The 27,592-nt window shown below is 38.5% G+C and overlaps 1 protein-coding gene across 2 annotated transcripts; it reads left to right on the forward strand.

Moving 5' to 3' along the window:
- Positions 1–3,022: 3,022 nt before the first annotated feature.
- SLC6A4 (solute carrier family 6 member 4) lies at positions 3,023–27,289 on the forward strand. 2 transcript variants are annotated; one of them, XM_075518053.1, is made up of 15 exons: positions 3,023–3,150; positions 10,793–11,411; positions 12,152–12,286; positions 13,081–13,300; positions 13,727–13,865; positions 14,255–14,389; positions 16,280–16,383; positions 17,093–17,220; positions 17,584–17,696; positions 18,482–18,613; positions 19,747–19,846; positions 20,208–20,308; positions 22,332–22,499; positions 23,250–23,320; positions 23,410–27,289. In XM_075518053.1, the coding sequence occupies exons 2-15, from the start codon at positions 10,949–10,951 to the stop codon at positions 23,411–23,413; spliced, it is 2,013 nt and encodes a 670-aa protein (XP_075374168.1). In that variant the 5' UTR covers positions 3,023–3,150; positions 10,793–10,948; the 3' UTR covers positions 23,414–27,289. The 2 variants fall into 2 exon arrangements, with proteins under 2 accessions (XP_075374168.1, XP_075374167.1); XM_075518052.1 differs by having other exon boundaries at positions 23,250–27,289.
- The last annotated feature ends 303 nt before the right edge of the window (positions 27,290–27,592 follow it).

Here is a 27,592-nt window from a genome sequence, read left to right on the forward strand (position 1 = left end):
GCTGTATGCCTTATGAACTGTAAACCCAGATTACAAAAAAAATAACATCCAACTGATAAAAAGATGTTTAGGTTAGAATAAAAAAAACAATCCCTTTTGTTTCAGTGCTGTTTCTTCAGTTTATATCCTTTGCAAATCCTTACAAAGACTTTTGGATTGTTGAGGAACCAGCCAACTCGCAGATAGTTTCCTTTTCCAGTTTGTCAACAAAACCATGTAGTTTTCATGTGATAATTCAAAGACAGTTTGTCTGACAGGTGGAAAATATTGACAGATAATGTTATAAAAGTCAACTATCTCAGTTTCAATCAAAAATCAGAAAATAACTACTGCTAACTAAGAAAAGGAAGAGGCAGGAGGAGAGGTTATGTGTAGTGGCAGTTTGTAGGTTCTCGGAATCAGATTTTTCCACTCAAATGCTCTCTCAAAACAGTTGTAGTGGAAATAGCAAAACCTCTCCAAAACCCATCTAACTCCCAGATGTATATCCCAGCACAGTCAGCTTAGAAAATAGCAGGGAAGGACAATCAGAACTTCTTTTATCCCAAAGCCAATCTTAATAGCTTCTAAATGTACTCTGATCCCTAACTAAGCAAAAGATGGGAACAAATAAATAGTTTAGGATTTGTTTGTTTTGTGTTATTTGGAAGGTTGTTCCTATCCTCTTATTGGCAGTGAATTAGAGACATGCTTGCAGAATTATTATTAATCTCTTCTTAGTACAGCTGGTACTACTGTTATTAGGTAATTTGATTGATGCTTCCCATTCTTGTGCTGGTGTTGGTAACTGGAATCTACAGCTGCTTTATCTGTGGGGAACTGTTGGAAGTGTTTGAAGTTACATCTTGTGTAAAGTCCATTTTCTTCCTTTTGTTTTTTCATACTTTCCCTCAATCATTAGGATTTTGCCCACCAATGCACAGAAGATTTCATGAAATTCTGGAACTGACTCTATACAGGACCTGAAAGTTTTTCACATATGGCTAAATAAATGTCATAAAGTTGAGGGGTCTGCCCAAAATCTCAAGTCTGTTATTAATATTATGCCCCAAAGGCTCCAGACTGTTTGGCAAGAAATTAAAAAAACCCCCATGCTGCTGCAGAAGACATTAATGAAAAAGAAAAAAATCAACTGAACAAAAAGGCCAGGATAAGTCATGAAAGGTGGTCTTGTGTTCTTAATATGCTGGTTTTCACATTACAGCTTTGTACGCCCTACAAAAATAACTAAATACTGACATTGGGTGCCACTGATGTGAGCAGATGAAAGCAATTTAACTGCCACTGTTGACCAAGATGAATGGTATGCAATAGTGTTTCAGAACTTGTTAAAAGAACCTACTCTAAGCAGAGACTAAGATAGAGAAAAACCTCAGGCAAAGGTCATGAAAGTTTCTAAAACTTTAAAAAAAAAAAAAAAAAAAACCAAAACCAAAAAACATATAACTATGTAAAGAGCAGAGGGACCCAAAGCAGAGAGAATTTATTTCTTCTAAGAGGGTAGAAAAAGTGAGTTTGGAAAATCCATTCCAGTCTCCCAGCAGTGGTGAGCTGGAAATCTGTATGAAAGGGAAGGCACAGATTCCTTGTACCATCTGTCCTCCCGAGAAAGAAAAAGCCTGCCATCCAAAGCACGGGATCTAATCCACAGATGGATACTTACGTGTTAAAACATCGTACTTCGACCTTCGTAAAGGTTTAGTGAGTGAGGCGTGATGGTATCTGTCCTTGCAAACCCTTCAGAATGGGACAAAACAGGGGGAAGGCTGTGAATGATTATAATATGCAAGGACACTAACTTGTGGGGGTTTTTTCCTGTCCGCAGCTAAGCAGAGATTAACATGACCAAAACTGTTTGTTTTGGAAAGAAAGAGTACAGGAGGGGAATTCAGCAGGGCAGAGAGAAGACAAGTTAGATGTTGCTATTTTCACTAAAAGAAGAATGAATCTCTAATACAACTGAAAGCAACAAACAATTTGACTAAACATTTTTAATATACTTACCACAAGAATTAATGGGAAAGCAAAAATTATTTTAATAGAAGTCTCCTTAGTGTTTGCTATTGCAATACCTGAGCTATCCTTGAGATGGTGCAAATGACATGCTGCTGACTGCCTGCTGCTATCATTAAGGGACCAGAAGACAGAAAAAGGAAAGTGCTAATTATATCCCTATGCTTTTCAGTTTTTGGAGTTTGTTTTCTTTTCAATTGTTTAGAACAAGTCTCTGAAAACTGGCAACCGCTTACAGCAAAAATGCTGTTGCTCTAACAGTCAGCTAGTCTTACTTGTCCCTGTGCTGGTTTTCCACTTTTTTTTTTTTTTCCCGAATCCACCACCTGAACTATGGCACTATTTTGTTGACCTGTGATTTATGACTTTTTATAAGCAAATTGTAAAGTCTAGTTATGAAGAAATCCTGGGTGAAAGGAGCTGGAGAAAAAAGCATGTGTCAGAGGTTGAGTGAGGTATTTTGAGGAGTAATAGGAAGAAAGGAAATCACTTGTTGAGCTTACCGAAGCAGCAAAACGCTTTTTAAAGAATTTATGCTTAATGCTTTAAAACTAAACTGTATTTCTTTATTAAAATAATGTAAATGTTCAGCAAGAGAAATTATTCTTTCCAAGCCCTTTTATTGTGATAATATCCCAGTCCTTCCTATCTTTCTATAATCTACAGACCCACCTGCAAACTTGTAATTTACTGACTCCCTCAAAACTTCCGTCCCGTTTGTTGTCTCCATCATCATCATCATCATCCTGTTATTTATAGCTGTAATAACAGCCAGCAAAACTGTCCCTTACCAGAAAAGCTTCCCTCCTTCTCACTCTGCCTTCATTGGATCCTGCTCTTTTGAACTGATCGGAACAGACAAATGTAGCCACCCACCTCTAGGAGGAAAACTGAGCTGCAGCCCTGGTGAAACATAAAGTTTATTTGACTAAAGTGACGCAAAAATTCTTCAAGAGCTCTTTGGCAGCAGATTATCTGGAAATCAGACCATGTGAGGGGGATTGGTGTACAAAAACCTCACCAAGATGCTGAGTTGCCCACAAGCTGAGTTCCTGAGACTCTGAAGTAAATGTGGCTGAAGGTTACTCGAGCTTGGATAACTCCAAGGAAAGCGCTTCAAACCCATCTGAAAGACAGGTACTTTATAATTTTGTTTTTAACACACTATCTAAAGTACTTTATGAAATTTAGGCAGACTCCTAGATGGCTGTCTCCAGAGCCTGCCTTCTGAAGCAAGCAGCTACTGGAGGTTCATTAACTTTCACTCCTCATTGCCTCTTTCAACTTTGGTTATAAAATCTGAAATACTAATGACAGTCTAAAATATGTATACCATATTTTGTTTCATTTTAAATTAACTTTTAAGGTCTTAGAGTAATTTCTAAAACATTGGGAAAATGTACATCTAACAAAGCTTTTTGGGGAAAAAAGATACATTGATTTTTGGTGAAAGTTTGCTTTGATTTTTTTTAAACTTTTTACACTTTTTTCTTTTTTGATGTTACATGCTCTAATCTGTCTTGTTCAGGCACTTGTCCAGCAGTTGCAAATGTTGGGAGTCAAATGCTTGTAGCAGAACATGTTATGACAATCTGAAATTAGAGTTTTGGCAGTCCACATAACTGCATTAGGAACGTAAAGTTTATTTAAAACTTACAATAAAGCATTTAAGTATAAGGAAAAATAAAGGAAAGAAGCAGAATCTAAAGAAAAAAAAACCCCAATGCAAACTGTTATTTATTTTAAAAGGGTAAAGCAAGCTTTATTAAGCATATTAAGTTATACTTTAAAAGGTAAACTGTTCCAGCACAGTAAATTATCTAACTCAATGGGACAGATTTATTATAAGTAATAAATCTGAAAAGTATGTCATATATGTATTTATAGTCAATCGTGCTCACTGCTGAAACCAACTGGCTTGCTGGGTTAGTTTGCTAAGTAATATGGAAGTTCAAGTGAGGAATGCAATGTAACTGAATATATAAAGTCATGGAAAACATGTTTTGATGTGTTAAGAAAGCCTGGGGAGAAAAGGATCGTGCGTTTTAATGGATTTGGATTCTTGGAAACGTTGTGGAATCTTTTTAATGTGGGCTGTTAGCTGTCAGGCATTTTACCAGGGAAGGTCTCATACACTTAGGCTTCATCTTTTGGTGCTTTTGATGAGTGAATTGACCATAATTTTCTTGGAGAGTACTTTGTAAACTTGGCATATAGCAAATGACTGTTGCGGGTCCATTTTCTAATTGGACAGGGTATGATGAATTTCAAATGATTATATAAATTAAGAAAAACTGCCCCCAAACTGGAATTTAATAAACCTCTAAATTATTCCCACACGTGGAATTGTGCAGTGTATTTAAGCTCTTTCCTGCTTTCCTCCATGGAAATAAAAACTGCCGAGTTTCCATTAGGAACAGTATTAAGAGCCTGAAGAAATGTTTATTCTGTATCCTGGTGTCCTTTCTGATGCTAATGTTTTAGCTCTTTTCCAAAACTGTATATTTGCAGCTCTGTTGATCTGGCAATCTGTATCTTATAGAACTTATACAACATAATGAAGCCCGACTATGGGATAAGTGTTTCATAAAGAACTTAAGAACTTGGAGCCTGAATAAAGGGGCTGTAATTTGGAGATAGCCATTAACAAGTCTCCTTCAAAGAAACATCATCTGGAAACAATGGTGACTGTTTCTTTACTTTCTTTAGGTAAAAACATTACAAACATAAGTATATGCATGCTGGCATGTAAGTGCAGCCGGTCTTTGACTTGTGTCTGTAAACAGGTCTTTTACTTGAAACACTGTGCCCATTAATTTGCCTGTGCAGAGTTACATTAAGGAACAGTGCTCTATTTATTTGGTGATATTTGCTGTGTTATGACGCTTTCTTCAAGTTTATATAAATAATTTGAGGAAGAATACAAAAGGAGTGTATCATTCCCTCTAAGCTTATCTGTTTCCTTGCACTACATATGGACACTCTCGAGCCATAAAATGCATTTTCTCCCCCCCCCCTTCTTTAAATGACTGTCATCAACTTGGCAGCATTCCCACTACAATACGGTGTCTGTCTTCTCGACGAATTTTTAAAGGTAAAATCTTTTTTCCTGCTGACTTTTTAATTTCAGACTGAAACATGGACAAGATTATGACATCAAATTCACCCTACAGGTTTTTATTCCCCCAATACTCTTGCTTTCAGAAGCACTACTTTCACATCTTACCTATAATTAGCCTTATCTGGGAATACGTGAGTTAACTGGAGAGAGCTCACTCCTTATGACATTCTTACTTTGGTAAGTAGCCTTTTATTCTCCCAGAAGGGCCATTGTTTCAGGGGGACTACTTGTTGAGTGCAGTTCTACTCTGTTTTAGTAAGAATGTGAGCAAGCCCTTGAAGAACTGCAAATATTTATATACAGGATCCATTTTGTCACCTACATACTGCAAGTTTCTTATAAAATACTCACATATTATGGTGATGTGCAGAAGTACCCAATCCAGTTACATTTAAAATCACTGGCGCTGTGATCAGACCTGCTATGTATGGAAATAATCCACTGGACCCATTAATTTCGATGGGTTTTGATCACTCTTTATCAAAAGTCAGTTTTGATTCTCAAACTAGACTAGAGAAGCATAGCTAAAAAAAAAAAATCCCGAAGAAATCAATTTTCAGTTGTTGAGGGGTGGTCTAGATATGATCTGATATCTGCTTTGCACCCAATACCTCTGATTCTGTGGTTACCAGCAGCCCTACCAAAGCTGGGGCTCTGTGTCTTCTTACTGTGTATTTATGAATATCAGTTTTTGAAGTCTGAAATACAGTCTGTCACACTGGCTATCAGCTCACCTAATGGAAACAAGCTAACAGAAAAGGATATTCTAGGAACTCATTTTTTTAATGAAATCAGTATATGTGAACACAGTCAAAAGCAAAAAGCATTAATTTTTTGCTTTATGAACTCTAAATATGACTTATTATGACAAACAGCAGGTAAAATTCATCATAATCTACTGCAGTCTAGTTTCAAGATTTAATTGGCTGAAATTTTTATTTTCTAACAACTCCTCACAGTATGGGAGCATCTGAGCTATCCCATAATAACTTGGATTAAAGGGTTACTCCTGGCCTGTGCAAAATCAGAGGAAAAATCTGAAGCCTCTATGCTCCTTCACACCACACATGCAGCAAAACAGGAACGCGCTAGCCCACAAAAGCCTGTCAAAAGGAATAATCTTTACGAGGTTCTCGCTATCATCCAGGTCATGTACCTCCCCTCCCGTCCAAAGAGACAGACGAGGACTGTGTGAGGAAATATGCGTGAAGACCAGAAATGTTTAGTGCTATATTTATCAGAGTCCAGAACCTGGAAACACCCTGGAAAGAACCTGGTATGTGGCCATCGGAGGGTCATGGTTGGTGGTGTGGCTCAGAGTTGAGAACAGTACCTACAGATAAACAACACAGCCTTTTCCTGTGTGGGATACACATGATTTCTATCTTGTCATACAAACTTCTTGCTTGATTTTCTAGATAAAATAATTTCCTTGGACTCTTTCCATTTACATACCACTGCCTTTGTGAACTGCATCTTTATCACAAGGTGTCATACGCAGTCAAGCAGCTACATAATTTTAACAATCTTAAATACTTTGTGATAAAAGTGAGATTTAGGTCAAGTTAACAGAAATCATCTTGATGTTTGATTCTGCCAACACTGTAGGCTAACTTTTTGTCTTCGAGTTCAAAGTACTTTAATTCTTTGCAAGTGCTAGCAAGTAAATGGATAGAAGTAAGGCAGATGGAGGAGCAGTGTGAGCGATAGTGGTAATGTGAGTTTTGCTACAGAAATGCAGCTGTAACCCAGTGAGTGGCTGGTACTCCAGCAAGCATTGCTTTATAAAATTAGCACATGAAAAAAGAGCATAATTTGTATGAAGTGAAATATATGCAAATATACAAACTTTGCAACTGTCCAAGTTAAAATGTATTTGATCATTTGGAGATGAGGAATGACTTCTGTAGTCATGCACAGTGAGGCTGAACAAGCCTGGTGCTGAGGAATTCAGGAAGTCAGTACTGCCCCACCTCAAATAAAGTATTCTCCAGGCGACTTGAGGCATTAAGATTTGCCTCCCTTGAAGCATCTGGTATTTGCTGCACCTCAACCTCATTGTTTTAATCTCCTAGACACATTAAGAGTCGATTTTTCTCCTTTTAAAAAACACAGAGCTCGGGGAAATCATTTTGTTTTAAAGGGCTGGAAAGATTTGGTTTACTACACGGCAGAGCATTAGAGGAAAGGGGTTGCCACACTGCCAGGAGAGGTCACTGCATGCCTCGAGAAATAAACAAGGCGATGCTACATCAGCTGTGCAGCTCCCTGCTGGGGAAGGAACCGGCCCCCAGGACAGGGATGCTCCTTGAGGATTGCTTTGATGGAGGCAAAGGAGTTGGTTTTGTGCATCAAGGGACATACAGGGCTTTTACATCTACAGTGCTGGTTCAAGTTTAGCTCTGTGTGGGAGTAACCAAAAATTATAATTTAATTAATATTTGGCTTATGTGAACTGTGTTGGTGGCCTCAGCCAAGCTCGTAGAAACACATCTTCAATTATCCATCCTAGTGTTTTCAACAAGCAAGCAAAGCCGGGAATAGCTGTGGAGGACACGCTGCGTGTTACAGGGTGCTTCTCCGGAGCAGAGCTGAGGGTCACTCCTCTTCACTCTTTGCGGAAGGAGGAGTGCAATTTACAGGGCTGGCAGCACGGCACCTTCCACGTGCTCCTGGACCACATGGCATTATGGAGGTGAAAACTGCCCTTTAGAATAATCTCTGTTCAGAGCTACCAGAGAGAGAGAAGGCGCAGACGCTTAGGGCCTCTCAAAGGAGCAAAGTCACCTCCACAAAACACGGATCAAAACGAAACGAAGGCACAGCTCTCTTTCTTTTGCTTTTCTTTTTTCTTTCTTCTGTAGCTAATTACGTTGGTGATAAGAAGCCAATGTCTTTATGTAAGAGCAACAGCTCAGATTGAAAATATTCTTACATCATTCACTGTCGTCATTCTAGCACCTGTAACTACCGAGAGATCAGTGGCAGAGATCAAGTGGAGGCTGAGGTGGGCAAAATCCTTTAGTATTAGTGTAATTTTCCTCCAGATTCTTCCCTAGTGGTCCTAGCATACTTCTCAACCCCAAGAGCTCTAGTTCTGCAGCTGTTTACACTGTTTGTAGCAGTTATAATTCCTTCAGTTTTTTTTTTTCTTGCACTGTAACAAGAGGGGGGAAAAAAGTACATTCTCCCACAATTTTTTACAGCATAATGAAATCTGATTCTGTAACTGTTCTGTTTTCATGTGCCAACTACACCGCTGTGACCACCACTGCATAGCTGTAGAGTCTGTCAGTCCAGAGACTTCCCAGGGTAGCTGATGAGCTGTAATTCTCTTTCAGAAAGGAATACTTCAAATTCCAGCTGAAGCCCCTGAAAATTCACACATCGTTTTGCATATTTGAGGGTCAAACTACTGAAAACTCTACAAAAATATTTCAAATAATGTGATATTTCTTTCCTGTGGTCTGCAGAAGACCAGAAGGAGCTTCGATCTGGGTAAGACAACTATCTTGATTGTCACAGACCGGGGAAATCAACAATACGTTCAACGACCTCTCCTCAGTAAAGAAAGTGCTAAGGAGTATCTATGTGCGGAAATTGAGTGTTTTGCAAATACAGTAAGAGTTTAAGTGTCAGGTATGGAAAATTCAGTCTCATGAGATAATGCAGTTAAATCAACATCCTTTACTGCTTTCCCATATTTGAGTAAGAGGTGTAAAGTCCAGAAGGGCTCAGGTTACTTTTCCATATTCCTACCTTACATTTAACATGCTCTATACAAGGGGAGGATTGGCTGTGGCCTTTCCTAGGATTTTTATGTTGCCACCGGTGGTGGTATGACTGTTTTCATCTACACAAGCTCTTTTGGGACATTTGGAAGGTTTCGGACTCCAAAGACACTGAGTTTTTATAGTCTTGCAGGTAAAACAGAAACTCCTGTTCTTTGCCGTAGTATTTTTCTCTGGAACTCTGAAGATGTTTCGGTCTTTGTGGATGATTAACTAATGGTAGCAAAGTACTGCTCTTGTAAGAATTCAGCATTAATGATGCACTGCTTGCTATATGATGAAAAGAATATTATCTGGGTAAAGACAGAATGTAAACCTGAAGAACTAGAGATTTTTGAAAGTTATAAACAACACCTTCAAGAGACTTCTATCTCGAGAGCATCCTCCTGTTTGCTCTGCAGCTCAATAACTTTCCTTCTCTTTCTGCTTGCACTGATAAATGTTTACGAAGAGGTTTAACAGTCTTGGCACAAGGCTGAAAGGCGGGAAAAACTTGAGTTTTAATAGCTCTGGCAATCAGCAAATTCTAGCAGTGAGCAAATAATATCCCCTCTCTGCTTTATTTTTTCCAACAGTTAAAAGTGAAATAATGTTTATTCTTCTGCTAAGATGTGACAATGGTATTTAGTATGGTAAAATGCTTTGAAAAGGAAAAAGTAGATGTAATTATTATAATTTAATCTGTGGCAGCATCGTGTAGATTGTGTAACACTTTGCTAGCTATAAAGCAAGGTTACTACCCCATGGAATTTACAGCACAGAGGATCAGCTCCTATTTCAAGATTTTGTTGAGTAAAGGCAGCTGGGCATTTACATTACCTCAACAAATGAGCAGAAAACAAAACATGACCAACTGAATCACAATTCTTTTTCTGTTCTTTTTGTTCTGAAGGAAAAGTTAATTGTTTTATACTTTTATTTTGGGATGGTTTATTTCCCCTGGATTACACTTCTAGCACGTATGAAGAGGGCAGGCAAAGCCAAGGATTCTCCCAGTGCCTGTTTTTTTTGCTGGCGGTGGACAGCAGAACAGGCATAGTGCCCACTACCCTTCCCAGGCTGGAACCACAGTATTAGCAGATCCAAACAGAATGAAAATGCCTTTATTTCCCCAAGGAGTTAAATAAAACTGGGGACAAGTTTTGTCCTGTAGACCCACATGTTAGTTCTTACTCAAGACAATCAAACTGAAGTTTCCTGATCTCTTTTTTCCTTGTTATTAGTGGAGCCTCAAAAGTTAGTTGATGCAAAACCACTGAGATTTAAATACTTTTCTAAACTTTTGTTTAAGCCTTCTAGGTCTGCTGCTAAACATAGCAGACACTGTGGGATTTCTGAAGAAAGGTGGTCATGAAATGTGATTTGTACATGCATAGTTATCTCCTACTTGTTTAATTAATTCTTTTCCCTTCATACTGGGTGAATCTAGAAATTGCCAGTAGAAGTCACAGGATGAACTTATGAGAAGGAAAATACAAGCCACACTAAACTCTGCCCTCATTTTTGCAAACTGGGAGTCCCACAACCTCCCTGGGTGTGAAACCAGTGTTCAGAGGGAGAACGTGGTACCAGAAGACAGCAGGACCGTGACTGTCTGTGCATTGTCCAACAATGCACAAAGTCCAGCAAATCTGGCTGAGAGGGTATAAGCCAGGTACACCGACTTCTGCTGTAGAAGAGGATGATTGCTTCCTTCCTTTCTCTGTACAAAATCCTGAATGGATTATCTCCTAAATGATTCACATTGCATGCTGTGATGGTTAATTACTTCCAAAAGTATTTTAATCACAGAATCTGTCAGTTGTAACTCGAAAGTTACCAGCATCAGTAAGCCCTGTAATGGATTTTTAACTATTTTTCATTTTAGATGGTGTTTGTGCCTTCAGTCTGATGGATTTAAATATGGAACAGGAATTCTAAAAGTGCTGGAAATAGGCTGGGAATAAAAGCGTGGGAAGACAAGCCACAGGGGGACTCTGTGCTGCTGTCTGTCTGCAAGTGATCAGAACAAATCTTGGAAAAAATGGAAAAAAAGGCAGCAAGCAATGAGACTGAGCCGCTGACTTCCAAGAAAGATGTCTCAGACTGTAACAAAGGAGAAGATTGTAAAGAGAACCGACTTCTGGTCAGGAACCCTAAATCTGCCCTACGGCTAGTGGAGGATGGCAATAAAGTCCATCCCAGCCAGGGAGATAAAGGGGAGGCAGCTCAGATCTCAAATGGTTACTCGGGGGTTCAGAGCTCTGTTCCCTGCAATGGAATGGGAGAGGTGGAGGATGCCCAGTGCACTGCCCCAGCAGCCACAACCACCACTACAACCACCACTTCTACCACCTGCGGAGCAGAAGGCCAGCAGCAGCTGATGGAGCTAGAAGACAGAGAGACCTGGAGCAAAAAAATTGACTTTCTGCTCTCTGTCATTGGATATGCAGTGGATCTGGGAAACGTGTGGAGATTTCCTTATATATGCTATCAAAACGGAGGAGGTCAGTGACTAGTTCTGTATGCTGTTCCTTAATGCTGAACTTCCTTGCTTATAAATGGATGATTTAGTGGCTTATTTAATTATCATATATAACAAATGACCAAGGGGAAATTGCTTACTTTTCAAGCAGACTGGAAAACCTAAATACTGGGATAGGATAACTAGACACATTAAGATGGAAGAAAAACTATTTAGCAAGATCTAAAAAATCAGTACAACTAGAAGCTGAGAGCCCATTAGGTGCAGAACCACCTTCCAAGAGAAAACACTCAATCCCTGTCCCAAGGAGTCTTTTAAAAATCAGATAAACCAACATGTCAAAACCAACTCATCAGGAATGCTAGGTCTTAGACTCACTGACACTTCAGCCAAAATATAAATCTAATCAAGGAGATCTTGGAAAGGACTTTTGTCTCCCTGACGTAACAAAGGCATTTTACTGAAGAAATTAATTATTTTACCTGTAGCCCATCTCACAATTGTATCCACTATAGCCAGTACAGTCTTGGTGAATCCTATGTATACTTGTTACAGAAATGTGAGGAGTTTGGCCTGAGTGTTGCTTCTTACTCACACTGCTGATTAGTTACTCTTACGAGAAAGCCCATGGTAACTCAGTGTGGCACACTGGCTAGGGAGGGGATATGTATTTTCCCTGTGGGATAAAAGGAACTGCTGTTCATGGAGTGTTGGAAGAGAAGTCCTATGAAGAGTTACAATTATCTGCTTGCTTTCTTGCAGGAGCATTCCTCATTCCTTACACAATTATGGCCATCTTTGGAGGGATTCCTCTCTTCTATATGGAACTAGCACTAGGACAGTACCACAGGAATGGGTGTATTTCGATTTGGAGAAAAATATGTCCTATATTCAAAGGTAAAGAAGGGAAATGGCAAATTACTGGGAACTTTCTGAATAACTGGAAGATTTTCCTATAAAGGTGAAATTTCTGAAAAAAATATGAAAATCTCATAAAACAAAGTAAGGCTTGCTCTACACAAGATTTCGGCTTTACAAAGAAAGCTTTTATAAAACTTTATGTACACCTGCAGATGTGTGTGTGTACTCTCGTATACACGTATGACGTGCAACTCTCAAATTGATTAGAGGTCAGTCCACTTTCTCTGACCCAAGCCTGAAAATATCAACAAAATAAAGAAAAAATGTGATTAATAAAGTAAGTGCAACATTTACTGAATCCAAGGCAAAATTAAAACCAGGAAAGAATAAAGATCTCCTATTACAAAGATATGATTCCCCATGTTCAGCCTGGTCTGTCAATTGCTATCCTACCACAGAGTCTTCTTGAGTAGGAGGACCTGTTCTATATGCTCGTTTATTCTTGCTCCAGTGTCATAGCTCTGGTCTTGTCTTTTTTATTTACTGAGAGTGCAAGATGCCTATTTCTAAATTCCAGGAATTTAAGAACAGATGAAAAAAACTATATAAGCATGTTCTGTCTTGATTAAGGATGCTTTTTTGGAATCAGAGCCTGAGTGTTTCCGAAGCCACAAGAAATTCCAGTGTTGTAAACATTTGAGAGGGTATGTGTACCTCCTGCAGAGCTGCCTTAGACAGTTACTAATTGCAATTGATGTGATAACCAATTCCTTCCTTTTTTTGGCCTAAAACTTACACTCACTTCATGTAATTATTTCCTGCCTTACTAGGAATTGGCTTTGCCATCTGTATAATAGATCTTTACGTAGCCTCCTACTACAACACCATTATGGCCTGGGCCTTTTACTACCTCGTATCCTCCTTCACGGCGGAGCTGCCATGGACTAGCTGCACAAATGCTTGGAACACAGGCAACTGCACTAACTACTTCAGCAAGGACAATGTCAGCTGGTCCCTGCACTCCATCTCTCCCGCAGAAGAATTTTATACGTAAGTGCATGTAAGTGAGGACAGTAATATTAGACAGACTGGTGGAACATGTAGCAAGCTTTTCTTTGGAGGGGGAGCAGGGCTGTTTATTAATGGTACCCTTTTCTGAACTATTCAAATAAGTAAATACTTGTAGGCATATGTAAGCTTAGGGTGTATGGGAGGGTACTCTATATTTTAGATCAGAGGTTCCCAACCATTGTCAGCTGTCATCACTTATCATTTATCATCACTGGTGTACCTTTAATATCAAGCTTTTAATTAAAAAAAAAAAAATCCAAAATAACATGACTCTGAAGGCTACTTATCAAAGCCTCAGGACTACCTGTAGTGCTCAGACCACAGTATGGGACTGTTCAAAGCATACTTAACATAAGCATTTGTTTAAAAAAAAAATCTATACTGTGTTTTTCTTTCCTCTTTCAGCCGCCAAGTTCTACAGGTGCACAGGTCCAATGGGCTGGATGACCTGGGGGGCATTAGCTGGCAATTGACCCTCTGTTTATTGTTAATCTTCACCATTGTATACTTCAGCATCTGGAAAGGGGTCAAAACATCTGGCAAGGTGAATGCAAAAGCAAGACAAATCGACTTGGTACAGTATAGTCTAGCAGCAGTTCTAAATGAGCCAATTAATTTGACAGAGAATTATCTCAGATTGTCTTCATGACAGGGATTATAGGCTCATTTATTTGGGAAGCACTTACTGTAGCATGGCTGCTACTGTTATCCAAGTAATATATAACAACGGTAAGTTACGCCACTGTTCTCTGGACAAGAACAACCCTGGCAAAAGAAAGCGTGGGTATAGATGTGCAAACTGCCCGTTTACAGACCTCCTGAGAAGTTCACATGAAGATGTTATAAATGCTAAGAGCTATAATAAGAATAACTCATTATCACCTGTTAACTTTCTACCCATGGCAAATGCTGTCTTGCTGTTTTCCGTCACAGGTGGTATGGGTGACTGCCACATTCCCTTACATCATACTCTTCATCCTGCTAGTCAGAGGAGCAACTTTGCCTGGGGCTTGGAGAGGTGTCCTCTACTACTTGAAACCTGACTGGCAGAAACTCCTGGCCACTGAGGTAAAAAACATTTAAAAAGGGTACAGATTTGCTTTTAGCCTATCAGCATGCATATCAGCATGTATATACTTCAATGTCTATTTTCAGCATAGAGCATGATTAAACAGATGTCTTAGCATGGACTTAAAAGCCTGACTTCATGCTCTTGTTTAAACAGTCGTGCTATTCTTTCCATAATTATAAAGATGTTTTTAAAGGTTAGAGTCCACCATCAATTTAGCTTGAACTAATAGTAGAGTTCCCATACAGTGGTTGAATAGAATTAGTGATATGACTAGAAAGAAAACAAGTGACCAATTAATTTTTCACCAGGAAAATGGTGAACAGCCTGACATTGAGCAAGAAGCTACGATTGCTGCTACACTGCAACAAAATCCTTTACCTATGACTGTCACACCGAGCAAACTAAATTTACTAAGCCCTAACAACTGCTCTAGCTGCAGTTTTTTTGGCTGTGAGAGGATCATTACACACTTGGGCAGGCTTTTCCACAGCCCAAGGGTGTCCACAGTTGCCCGTATTTAAATAGTGCAGGTTACTCGAGTTGAAACTTCGTATCTCCATCCTGTGACAAGCTTTGGCAGATAAGCCCATGGAGAGTCTCTGTTAACCACCAACTAAAACACGACTCAGTAATGCATGCAAGTGCATGTGGAGAAGGAATAAATCAGTTAGGCCTGCATGCACCACCAAGATTTAAAAAGAAAGGAGGAATGAGGACAAGACTGAGCTAACCAACAAACCCCAAGCATTCCAGCATCTGATTCAGCTTTGAACTCTGTGGATGACATGTAGTCCATCAGGCTCAAGGCTGCACTTAGTTCACTGCCTCTGAAAGTGTCTAGTGAGGACGGTGATGGAAAAACCCCAAAGCAATAAATACTACAAATGCAAAGATTAAAAATTCTAATGTTCGCAAGTCGGCTGCTGCCCAGCTGATATGGAGAGTTTTGAATGAAGAGGAAATGAAAAGACACCAGTCTCTGATAAAGCAGCATCTCCAATAAGGGACCACATCTGCTGAAAAAGCAATAACGGGCATTGATATTGTATTGGATGTATCTGAAGTGAGGACAGCAGATTGCAATCTGTGTGCTGGACGATGACAGAGCTCTCTGTGGATGATACGGGATGGCCTCACACGATGGAAGAGAATATTAGAAATGAGTTGTAATGAACTCCATGTTTCAATTGAAAGAGGATAAACAAATGAGGATTTTCACCTCAGAAAGAGAACTGATATTGTACTTTAGGAACACTACTCATTAAGGCTGTGGCCACTTTTCAAGTACAACAGGCTTTTCATAACAAGATCATCACACTTGCATCTGTCATGGCTACAACAAAGCTGAATTGAGTCCTAAGGACTAGAACTGCATCCACACTGTCAAATGTATTTCCATAAATCTCGGAAAAATCTGGGCAGTGATCATCTACTACTTAGCCTGGAGGACACACAGCCAAACACAGGACACTTCCACAGCGCACAGAGTCTGGAGGAAGATGGGCTAAGCCCACTGCAAAATCATGGACAGAAAGTTATCTATACATTGCAAAACTTGTGTTAAACTGATTACAGGCAAATCACTGTGAATTAATCTAAGATGCTGTCAAAAGTGAAACTGCCAGTGAGTACTTGCAACAGTGTAAAGACATACAGTAAGCACTGCATAGGCACTAAAATTACAGTGGATATTTACAACTCTCACAGATCTACAATAAATATTCATATTTCAACATGCTTTCTTAACAAAATGTTTGTTAGACCAGGACTACGATATAGGCAGACTAGTGAAACATGGTTTTGTAGGCCTAAGTGATATTCTGAATATGCCGAACTCATTCAATCTGTTTCATGTCATTTTTTTCTTGATCTTCAATATTTTTCAGGTTTGGGTGGATGCAGCAGCTCAGATTTTCTTCTCCCTTGGTCCAGGTTTTGGGGTCCTATTGGCTTATGCCAGCTACAACAAATTCCATAACAACTGCTACCAGTGAGTTCTACCTTATTCTACAAGTAAAATTGAGTTAAAAAAATGTAACTGTGGGTATTTACAAAAAAGAAACACAGTGCTGGTGAAAGGCACTGAATTGTCAGACCTGTGTACCTAAAAATCAGACAGAAGCGTAACAAAACAAAAGTCCTTATTGAAAGAACCTGCAATCTAAAACATTTCTTCTCTGTTGTGCCTACACTAGAGAGAACCTCTATCAATTACAGCAAGGAGTCTAAAATGTAGAAACCTGCCACAACAAAATGGACTAAACCCCTGCCAAATAATCACATTATAATTATTTAATCTCAGCAGTCAGTTAGGAATTACTTTAGACTCTTGAGCTGGAAGGCAATTTATAGTTGTTGCCTTGTTGTCTTAAAAAATTCTATTTATAACTTGTAAAATAAAATTCTCAGTTCTTTAATATTCCTATCGTAATTCCTATTTTTTTAAAACACCAGTATACATCCAGCATTCTATCCAGTGTCAGACTAATGTTACAGCATCCGTTTGAAGTTGAAGAAGAAAAAGTAGTCATGGGTTGGGGTTTTTTTTCTTTCTTTCAAATCTGCTGCTTGTTTTTTTCACTGTATTTCCCTAGTTTTTCTAGGAGTCTATCCAGGTCGTTAACTCACCCCATCTGGTAGTAAACTACCTTTTCTAGCAGATGCCGATTCCCTGATATGAGTTAGGTCTTCTGTTGCAGAGATGCTCTGGTTACCAGTACCGTGAACTGTGTGACCAGTTTTGTGTCTGGATTTGTCATTTTCACTGTGCTGGGATACATGGCTGAGATGAGGAACGAAGATGTATCAGAGGTTGCCAAAGACACTGGTAGGCTAACTTTTTGTACGCATCTCTCAAACCGCTTCTAAGATAGAATATATTTGTATATTCTCTTCTAGATTGAGAACAGCCCAAATAATGCAAAATATTTAGCATATAATTCAGGATACCGACTTTATGATAAGGGCACTGTTATAAATATACAGTACAGCTAAAAATTTATTCCATAAAGACAGCATATAGAAGTCATATTGCATGCAGCTTCACAGATGTGGTGGTAACTACACACCGCAAAATAGCCTGGGGGAAGAAGTTTTCCCCTGGAAGACAACACGGTACAGGGAAACAGCCTGTCCTCCTCGCAGCAGCACTGCGCTAACAGTTATCCCCAATTCTCTGTTCCAATATCAGGACCCAGCCTTCTCTTCATTACGTATGCTGAGGCCATTGCAAACATGCCTGCTTCCACTTTCTTTGCCATCATCTTCTTCTTGATGTTACTCACGCTGGGATTAGACAGCACGGTGAGTAGACAGTATGCGAGACAGCGGACCTCTCAGATATTTGGTGTATGGCCTTACCCCCACAAACATCAGAAGAAACAGAATTACAAATAGTGCACTGTCACTAAAGGGTTTAAAGCAGGACTGGCATCTCCATGTGCCTTCTGTAAGACAGCAACTATTACTCCAATTTTGACCTAATTAGGCCTAAATAAAATTAAATGATTTGTCAGTGTCATACTGTGACAATTAGTAACAGACCCGGAAACACAACCGAAGCACTTGGTTCATAAACACCTGGTTGAATCAGCCTTCCAGGCTCCTTCTCCCTTGTACTTGTAAACTTACAAAGCAATTATTAAATTCTGGAATTTTTTCACACTAATTGGATTTAAAAGGTGGGAACTGGAGGTGCTCTTCTCAACAGCACTGTGTAAAGGAGATGTTCTAAAAACTTGCCATGTGGGCCTGTTTTTACAGATTGAGAATCAGCTCTTTCCAGGAAGGCTAAACTCAGCCGATTTCACAATCTTGGCTCTACTGAGACACCTACCACTTACCAGCATCCTATTGCTTGTAATATAGTACTTCCTCAGGATGATAGGCACTTCCTACAGATACGTGAAGACTAAATCCCCACCTTAAAAAGTTCTGAAGAAAGACTGTCTAAACAACAGTCACACCAACTCTACAGGCAGAATAAAGCACCAGTGTTCCGTGCTTTAAAGCTCCTTTAAGCACTGAAACATACTTTAAAGCAGGTAAAATTGCCCTCTACTTTCCAGTGATTTTTCCATGCTTTTCAGTTTGCAGGACTAGAGGGAGTGATTACTGGAGTACTGGATGAATTCCCACATGTCTGGAGCAAACGCAGGGAATTGTTTGTCCTTGGTCTGATCATCATTTGCTTTTTGGGGTCATTAGCAACCCTGACATTTGTAAGTATTTTACCCATTCCTCGGCTTTCCATACCGGCAGTTTCCTGCAAATGACATCTTGGAGAGGGTAGTATTTTTTGAAGAGACTCTCAAGAAATCAGGTTAAATCTTCAGCCTGTTTTCTTTATGCATTAGAAATCTATATTTTGAATGAATGTGCACAGTATGTCTCACTAGGAAATGTGTTGCAAAATGATCCTATTGCAATTGAGCAAAACTCTAATGTGCTACACATCATAAATGATGCAGCTGCTGCTCCAACTGCTGAATCAGTAAGCAGACAACCTTCCATATTTTGTATGTGGTTTACTTCTTGTTCTCAAAAGCACCATGTTTAAAAATAATATGAATTGTTATTTTAATTTTCACAATGTTTGAAATGTATTTTGAATTAAAAAAAGAATTATCAAAAAATTACCTGGTAGAAAATGCTGTAATTGACTGTCACTGTTCTCCAGAAATTTCTAGCAATGAATTTCTGGGATCTTCCTCATCAATTCAGGCCAGAAGTCATGATCAGTCACACCAAATAGTCCCTGTGGGGCTTGTGGGATTTCATTTTCACAACAAGCAACATTTTGAATAAGGAGTGTAATGATCATAAGGGACAAGGAAAAAATACTTGGCTTTCCTGTCACATTTCACTCTACTTGCTCATTTATGTGCAACTTCCTTCTCATTTAAAGAATTTGCTGTAAAAGGAGACTTAGTTCCTCTCCGAGACACAATGCTCTCCTCCTCCATCTGATTCTAGATCCCAAATGGAAAGAAAGCAAAGTAACTCCCTGCTTGTTTCCTGCTCAGTAACTATGACTCAGGTTGAAGACAGAAGAAGCCGTCGCAAAAGGCATGCAAAAAGCCATCCCATCAAACCCCACCAAATCTCACTTGTTCATTAAAATCCAGCTAGAACTGCTGGCAGATTCAGTTTTAGCGTTTATGCATGGCACCAGAGAGCAGATCAGCAGCACGCTCAAGGATTTCACTGGCAGGAACTGCCACAAAGCAACAGAACTGACTGAATTACCCATCTGTGAATGCTCTGGTCCAGATGAAGGCAATAGTAAACAACAGTATTACAGGATTTCTGTCACTGGATCTTTGGTTCACTGATAATATGATCTCCTTTCTAGGGAGGCGCGTATGTGGTAAAGCTGTTTGAAGAATATGCCACTGGTCCAGCTGTCTTAACAGTTGTGTTTCTGGAAGCAGTTGCTGTGGCCTGGTTCTACGGTACGTTACAAACAATGCTAACCCAACCTCCTGAGCTTCTGCAGCGTAGCATTTCCTCTGTTTTTCAAGACAAGATCACTGATGTCTCAGGAAAAAAGTTTACCAAACCTTTTTACAAATTTACCTATTACCAAATCTGTGAGAATTATTAATTGTTCTCTGACAGAAGTACAGTGACATCTAAAAGTAACAAGAGCTGTAACTCAGAATAATTAAGGATTTAATATAATTGAGTTATATGAACAAAACAATCTTTCATGATGGATTCTGAATTTATTTGCTGTGTATACAAAAAGCTGTGCACCTACTTACGAAGAACTTATATCTGCTGTCACCACTCTCCTCCCACTTGTCTCCACAGGTATCACCCAGTTTTGCAACGATGTGAAAGAAATGCTAGGCTTTACCCCAGGCTGGTACTGGCGAGTTTGCTGGGTAGCAATTAGTCCCATCTTCCTTCTGGTGAGTTTTCTTTATAGCTTTTTCTTTCCAGCACAAGAAAATTACCATTGAACAATGCAGCTACTTAGACTTCTAAAAGCTTAATTACAGAGTTTTCTTGCGAAGTCCTTTAGTAACAATTCTTGTTAAACCAAAAAGGCTCAATTAGTGAAAAATCCAATACAATGCTGCAAGGTCTTACTACTAGGTCACTATTTTAAGGATTTTTGTCGATGAGCTAGATAAATAAGACTGGGTTCTGAATAACTCCCTTCCTTCCCTCTGCTGAACAAAGTTACTTTGTTTTGCTGCTTTATATTTACCTCAACAAAATGAAGCAATAAAAGATGATGATGAAACACACTGGGGAGGAAAACCAAGATAAGTAAATATACTGTCTCAGCAACCGCTGACAGCTTTAGAATATTCCACTTAAAATTTACAGCAGTTAATTGCAACCTTTATAAATCTATAATTCAGAATTGGAAATACTGTCCCAATGTTTGACTTGGCAGTATTATCGATAACATTTTAACATAAAGTGTTCACTTCCTGATCCAAAATTACTTCATGCTATCTTTTATTGTTACTAGCCTTAGTGGGAGCAGAGCAGGCCAAGATCGAGTTTCTGAAGCACAGAATGTAGACTTAAGACCTACAAAGTAAATTCAAAATACTTGTAATGATCAATGCATAATTAACAGATTTTCATTTTATTACCCCTAGAAAAAGAAAGGAAAAAAAAAAAGCTATAAATAAAACTGTGGCATCACAATTTTTATACTACTGTCCTCTTTGTGATCCTAAAACAGGAAAATAAACAGAGAGGAATACAGCTCTGGCGATGTGGTTACTAGGCAGAGCTATTTGTATTCTCTGTGGAAACTAAACTAAACTGAGGAAAGCCCAGAAGGTAGTATGTTATTTCTGTATGGAAATTTTGCTGGTAATCCTGATCTTCTGATGATACTCTGGAAAAACCAGAGTCAGAGATCCTTCCAAGGTAGTCACAAATATTATTTCTGTAGTATTTAACGTAAAAGTATTTATTGTTTCACAAGAAATTTTTCAGTTATGAAGGATATGCACAGGAAAATGATCTAACAGCATTAATCAAGCTGACGCCAGAATACTATATCCAAACTAGTATTAACATTTCTAAAAGCTACTGAAGAACTGAAATGCTATGGAAAAATATCACAGAAAAGATAAAACTTGTAGAAAACAAGTAACAGTGAAAAAAATGGAATCTGTATAGGTTATCACAGAGACAACTGAAAGCTGATGTGATTGCCACAGGTAAGTACTTCAACAGTATTTGAAAGAGTATTAAAAGGGTCTATAACCCAATAAAGAACAGCATAAAAAAAGAACACAGTGGCTGTGAGTTAAATTCAGACAAAGCAGAACTGATGCTGATCATGATTAAATATGGGACAAGTAGCTAAGGGAAACCATACACTTCCCGTATCTGGTGGCTTAAAATTAAGATGATGCCTTTCTGGAAGGGACGCTTTAGCTGGAATGAAGTTCTAGGGCTCAATACAAGGGTAACTGGATGAAATTCTGCACACTGGAATCAATCAATCTGATTTTGCCCACCTAACGTCTTTTTATCCTTTAAATGTACAAGTGTGGTCCTGAACTTTCCCTCTAATGCTTCTTAAGCAAGAAACATCACCATGTGTATTTCTGGAATAAGCAATCCATATGAGAATTTTTACCTAGTTCCTTTCGGTTAGTTACTGGTTGGGCTATACTCTAAAGCTCCTGAGCTGTTTTAAACTTCCTGAAGGAAAGTCCGGATACCCAAAAGTGGTTTGGGGTTGGGTTTTTTTGGTTTTTTTTGTTTTTTTGTGTTCTGTTTTTTTTTTTTCAAATCCATACTAATGTCATTTAGGATTTTTTCACTGTCGACATGTTTAAACCTTCTTGAGCCCTACTCATTTTTTTAGTTCAATGCTATGCTGGGACAGAGAGTTCCCTAAAGTAAGCGTGCGCCATCAAACTACACGTATTCATACTTTCCTCTTTTCTTTTTCAGTTCGTCACTTGCAGCTTTCTGTCCAATCCTCCCGAGCTACGGCTTTTTGAATATAATTATCCCTACTGGACCACAGTAGTGGGTTATTGCATAGGAACCTCTTCTATCATCTGTATTCCAATCTACATGGTTTATCGGTTGATCATCACTCCGGGAACACTTAAGGAGGTATCCACGATGCTCTGTTGCTTCTATTTGACTGTTAGGAAGGAGTTGATTCCTGGAAATACTACGTGTAGATTTTTCTAGGGTCTGATGCCCTGGGACTTCAGGATTATTGCTGTTCTCTTCCTAGCCAGCTGATAGCTAATTGTCTTCTGCCCATTCCGAATGATTCACAAATCTCCCCAGGTCTTACTGAGGCCGCTGACCTATTCATATAAAATATTAAATCAAGTTTTTTTTTTTAAGCTCTGGTGAACTGGAGGCTTTTCCTAGAAATCACACAAGACACAGTGTCATGTGAATGAGGCAGTGAGTCATTGGTTCCCTTGGGTATATCTGTAAGAACAAGTTTCTTTTTCTCCCATACTTCGTAAAATTTCTCTGCCCATAAATCTGTGTCAGCCTGTGATGACATTTTGGGGATTTCTTGTAAGTTCATGTAAATACCAGTTCAGAAAGAATATTTTCAGTTGGCTCAGGGTATCCAAGTAAACTGCAAAGTCCTAAAGCATTAATACGACATCTGTCAAACTTTGGTTCAAATTATGTTACAAATAATTAAAAAAAAAACCGCTGTGTACTTCTATAGCACCTTACGTCTTCACAGAGCTAACAGAAGCCTGAAACACCCTTGTGTGGTTCAAGAGGTATAACTCAAACCAGAGTCATATTTTTATTATAAGTCTCTTTCCAAATGGCTGTCATATTTTCTCTAAAATGAATCTATTTCTAATATTGATTTCTTTCCAACAGCGTATTCTGAAAAGCATTACTCCAGAAACAGCTACAGAAATTCCTTTTGGAGACATCCGCATGAATGCAGTGTAAGCTAACCTGTTTTCTGGGGGGAGAGAGGGGGAGCATAAAATGTAACTTTCCCCATAATTTCCCGGCCAAAGAACTACATTTCCAGCTGAGACAACAAATGGAGGAGTTTTCTGTGGAGGTTGCATCACGGACAATGGGCATTTGGAAACATGATGCCTCCAGCACATTTATCCAAGCAATTCAATGAAATCTACTGTGCACTTCTAACCAGACTGAACTGACTGAGAACTAATTCATTCTGGAAACATGAGGATGTCTGTGTGCATGAGAATACCACTACTCCATGCGTGGGCACTGGGGCTGTTTGAAAGTATGTGTGATTGCGTAAGCCACTATAGGATGATTATCAGCCGGTAGGATTAGGTGTAGAATCCCAAGTCTGTGGCAGTACTCCTGTATCTTCCTCAATGTGATCGTTCGTACCGGGCAATGTCGTATTCGCTTCTAAGGTTCTAATTGCTTAAACTACATTGAAAAATACTAAAATATTTCTGATAGCCATACATTACTCAAGTAACACAGGGGTTTATAAACTAGGAAAAAAAATTAGTAAATTCTTCAGTCCCTAGGTAGTGGAGTAGACAGAGGAAGAGGAAACAATCCTGAGCAGCACTATATACAGCTCTGCATATGTTAGCACACACATTTGGTAGCATTATCCTCCTTTTCATTTCCTGCATTTTGTAGATGGTAACAGTTTCTAATAATTGTTTCTTGCATAACAAATACAACAAAAGCATTTTTTGTAACGTAGGCTTCACTTTCCAATCAAGCCACAAAAACTCATCATGGGTTACTTGACAAGTACCTAAGTTGCTAGCACTTACTATACTGTTTTCATAACTAAGCTAGATATTCACAAAATCATTTTCCTGACAGACCTAACACTTACACTCAAAGAAACTACAGACCAACAATTAATTTTTTTGAGTTCTGATGCCAAAAAGCGGAATCTTAAATATCTGTTTCTCTGCTTTGCTTCGGTTTTTGTTTTTTGTTTTTTTTTTGTAATTTAATTTCACACCTAACATTTGCTGGAGCCTGTGGCTTTTTCTATTCTTTCCTGGCGCGGAACTAAAGCTTAGAATAATCCTTTTGGCTGGCTGACAAAAGTATGTTTAACAAACTATACAAACCTACTTTGAAGACTTATTAGCTCATATTTTAATGTGAACGCATTTGTTTTTCACCCTGAAGGAGGGGAAATTTTTTTTTTTAACAAGATGTTGAGTAGAGCTCAGCAGGATTGATTCTCATCAGAACTCATCAGAATATTAAATTCTGAGGCACTGATATACAAATTAACTTCCATGTACATACTAACCTCTTTATATTATACGCATACACATGCTCTCCAAATGTAACTGCCCTTCAGACTGACTGCAATTGCCAAGTCAGTTGGAGGACAATAGTTTTGCTGCAGTTACATGGAAGCTTACATGAACCTAAGCAGGCATCATTTATGTAAAAACGTGCATTGTATTTTTACTCTACCACATAGATTATACCAAAAGTAAAATAAAATAGAGGATAATAGTCTCTTTTGTATCTCATGGTCTACTTAGGTAACGTACTGCTAAAATTAACAAGGTTATATATGCATTCATAGCAGCAGGCATTAAGAAACCCATTGAAGAGTTTACATCACTATGAAGAACTTGCCACGTTAGAGGAAAGCAGTGATGGTGTTTGCCTTTTCAAAACATTTTCATCGCTTCTGCCATGGTTTTTCTCCTTAGGTGTGCACACACCTCCTGGAGAAAGGCCCCTTACACTTCAGCTATTGACTTGAGTTCACTTAACTTTAGGTCTCAAGCCCAACTTCCAATAAGGAAACAACTTAAAGGGACAACGACTGTTCTTTTGGAACTACAAACAAAAGACTCTTAAACTCTTTTTAAAAAGGGAATACGTTCTTGCATTGCCACCAGAAAAACATAATAAAGCTGTCTTACTGAACAGTTACTCATAGGAAATGGTTTTGTTGCTTCTCCCTCAAGTATATTTGAAAACTATTTCCAAAACTAGCTTCACTGTAAGGAAAAGAGGAACAGTTTTGGAGTTCTTTTAATATTAGAAAGCCATTTAGTTATTAAGTTACCACTCAGAAAACTACTGATTTTTTTAAAAATTAAATTTTCTGTTGTGACTTCATTAATTGCAAAAATACACACAAAATGTCAATGTAAGATGAATGAGGTACTATTATATATCCAACATCAAAGTGTGGGAAATGAAGGGGAAAACCCTACCCAGCTTCTCCATTCTTCAGACTGGTGTTCAACTAACACTAGATACATTTCCTCTGAAATGCGTAAGTATTTACATAGATAAATCTAACAAATGGAATTTTATGCCAGACTTGATACTGTTTCATGCTAGGCTTATCAAACAAACCCAAACAAAACCAACCTCCCCCCCAACCAACCCCAAAACTTACAGTTCCAATTTTCAGTCATTTACATATACCCACCTGCAAAAGCCTCTTTAAACAGACATCCTGCTACGTTTTATTAGGAAGGGTGATGGTGGGGACGGAAATGGTTGAGTTAAATATGAGCATTATCTGTATCAAAGCCAAAGTTTCTCTTTCAGACCTTGCAAACAAACTGAAACTGGGAACATTATTTCTAATGGAATAATTTGCAGAGTAATAATTGCAGAAATCACTGCTATTTAGCATGCAATACTACTGATGTTATTTTAACAGCATTTGAAATGGCAGAAGATGCACCTTTATTTTGTATTTCTTAAGACACTAATATATGATAGACATTGTCTCTCTGGGTGGTTTTAGCACAGAATGCCGAGCAACTTCCCAAGAAATGCCACTGTCTTCTAGTGGATTAAAAGTCAGCCAAGAAGCCCTGATATTAACACAAGCCCTGCAACAGTCACAGTGTAAAATATGGCAAGGTGTCTCAAATTTCTCAGTTGAAAAATGGGAATGATGCACTCTGAGTACAGATGTACTGAGAGAGGTGAAAGGTTTTTTTTAATTATTTGAAGATATAAAAAGCAACGTAGACATGTAAAGTCACAGGAAAAATATTTTTAGAAATAGGCAGTCCAAAAGATCATTAGTGATGTCAGATCTTTGCCCTCTTTTCACTGGGATAATCCAGTTTGAGGTCTTTATGGGAACAGGGGGCAAAGAAGCCCTCCAGAAGTGGATTAAAAAGGCTTTTCTTTTCCCGAGTAATACAAAGATAAAACACATCCATGTTTTCATTCTATAAAAGCTGAACTTGCAAGGCGGTTTAGTCCCCATTTTTTTTTATGTGGCATACTGGTTTGAAGTTTTCTAAATCTTCTTATGATACATTCATTTTTTAGTATCTCTGTTTAGCTGAGTGGCTGAAATATTGAGAAACTGATTTCATTTATTTTTATTGTTGGTTTTTTTTTTTCCTTCCTTTTACCTATCCACCTGAAAACATTTAGAGTAACCAATATTTATCAGGTAGCTCAACAAGTAGCCATACATTAAACATTGTTTTTGTACAAAAAATTACTTATATTGATACCAAATGGGCTGCAGTGCAATTAAAAGTGTTTTGAGGCAAACAAACAAATTCCTTCTCTTCAGCTCACCTTCTGCTTACCTATCACACGGTATATCCTACCCTCTGTTCTGAACAGTGAAAAGGAATTTATGAAGCTGGTAAATTAGAAACATGTTTGCCTTTTACGCAAAGAGAATTAAACTGGAGTTTTAGCTGTACAGAACTAAGTATTCCCTCCAACTTGTACATGATGCACCTGTATTAATTTATGCAGCTGTTTAGTTACAAGTGTTGCAAGCTGATTGTAAGTCATCAGTATGTGCCTTGTACTGTAAACTGTTATTGTAATAAATTTAATATTCATAATCCATCTGTAGTCGTCTCTTGTGCTTCTCTCTTATGGGAAGAGCAAAGATCAAACGCAGTTCCAAGAAAAAGCAGCATATCTAGTCCAGTTTACTACACTAACAAGGTCTCTGACAAAAAGCAGAGGATTTCCTTCAGTGTTTGAACCTTGGCCCACTGCTAAATATTCTTGTCATTTATTCCAACAGAAGAACCAATGCACATTACATTTGTTTAGACAGAACAGCAAAACCAAACTGATCCACACTTGGAATAAGCGCCTAGCTACTCGATTAACTTACATATAAAAATCATTCCATTTCAAGTCTTTGTAAGCTGGCAGGCTTGGCATTTAATTTTACTCATGTTTTGCCTCATTAGTAAGTCTGCTGAACAAAATATTAGAGAGAGAAACAC

The sequence above is a fragment of the Mycteria americana genome, chromosome 15, assembly GCF_035582795.1.
Source record: "Mycteria americana isolate JAX WOST 10 ecotype Jacksonville Zoo and Gardens chromosome 15, USCA_MyAme_1.0, whole genome shotgun sequence".
NCBI lineage: Eukaryota > Metazoa > Chordata > Aves > Ciconiiformes > Ciconiidae > Mycteria > Mycteria americana.

Bases quoted from the DNA above. Each gene is read 5' to 3' on its own strand.
- SLC6A4 (XM_075518052.1), top strand. From the start codon at position 10,949: ATGGAAAAAAAGGCAGCAAGCAATGAGACTGAGCCGCTGACTTCCAAG. The intron at 13,866-14,254 runs GTGAATGCAAAA...TTTCCGTCACAG, and splicing joins GGGTCAAAACATCTGGCAAG to GTGGTATGGGTGACTGCCAC. The intron at 18,614-19,746 runs GTAAGTATTTTA...TCTCCTTTCTAG, and splicing joins CATTAGCAACCCTGACATTT to GGAGGCGCGTATGTGGTAAA.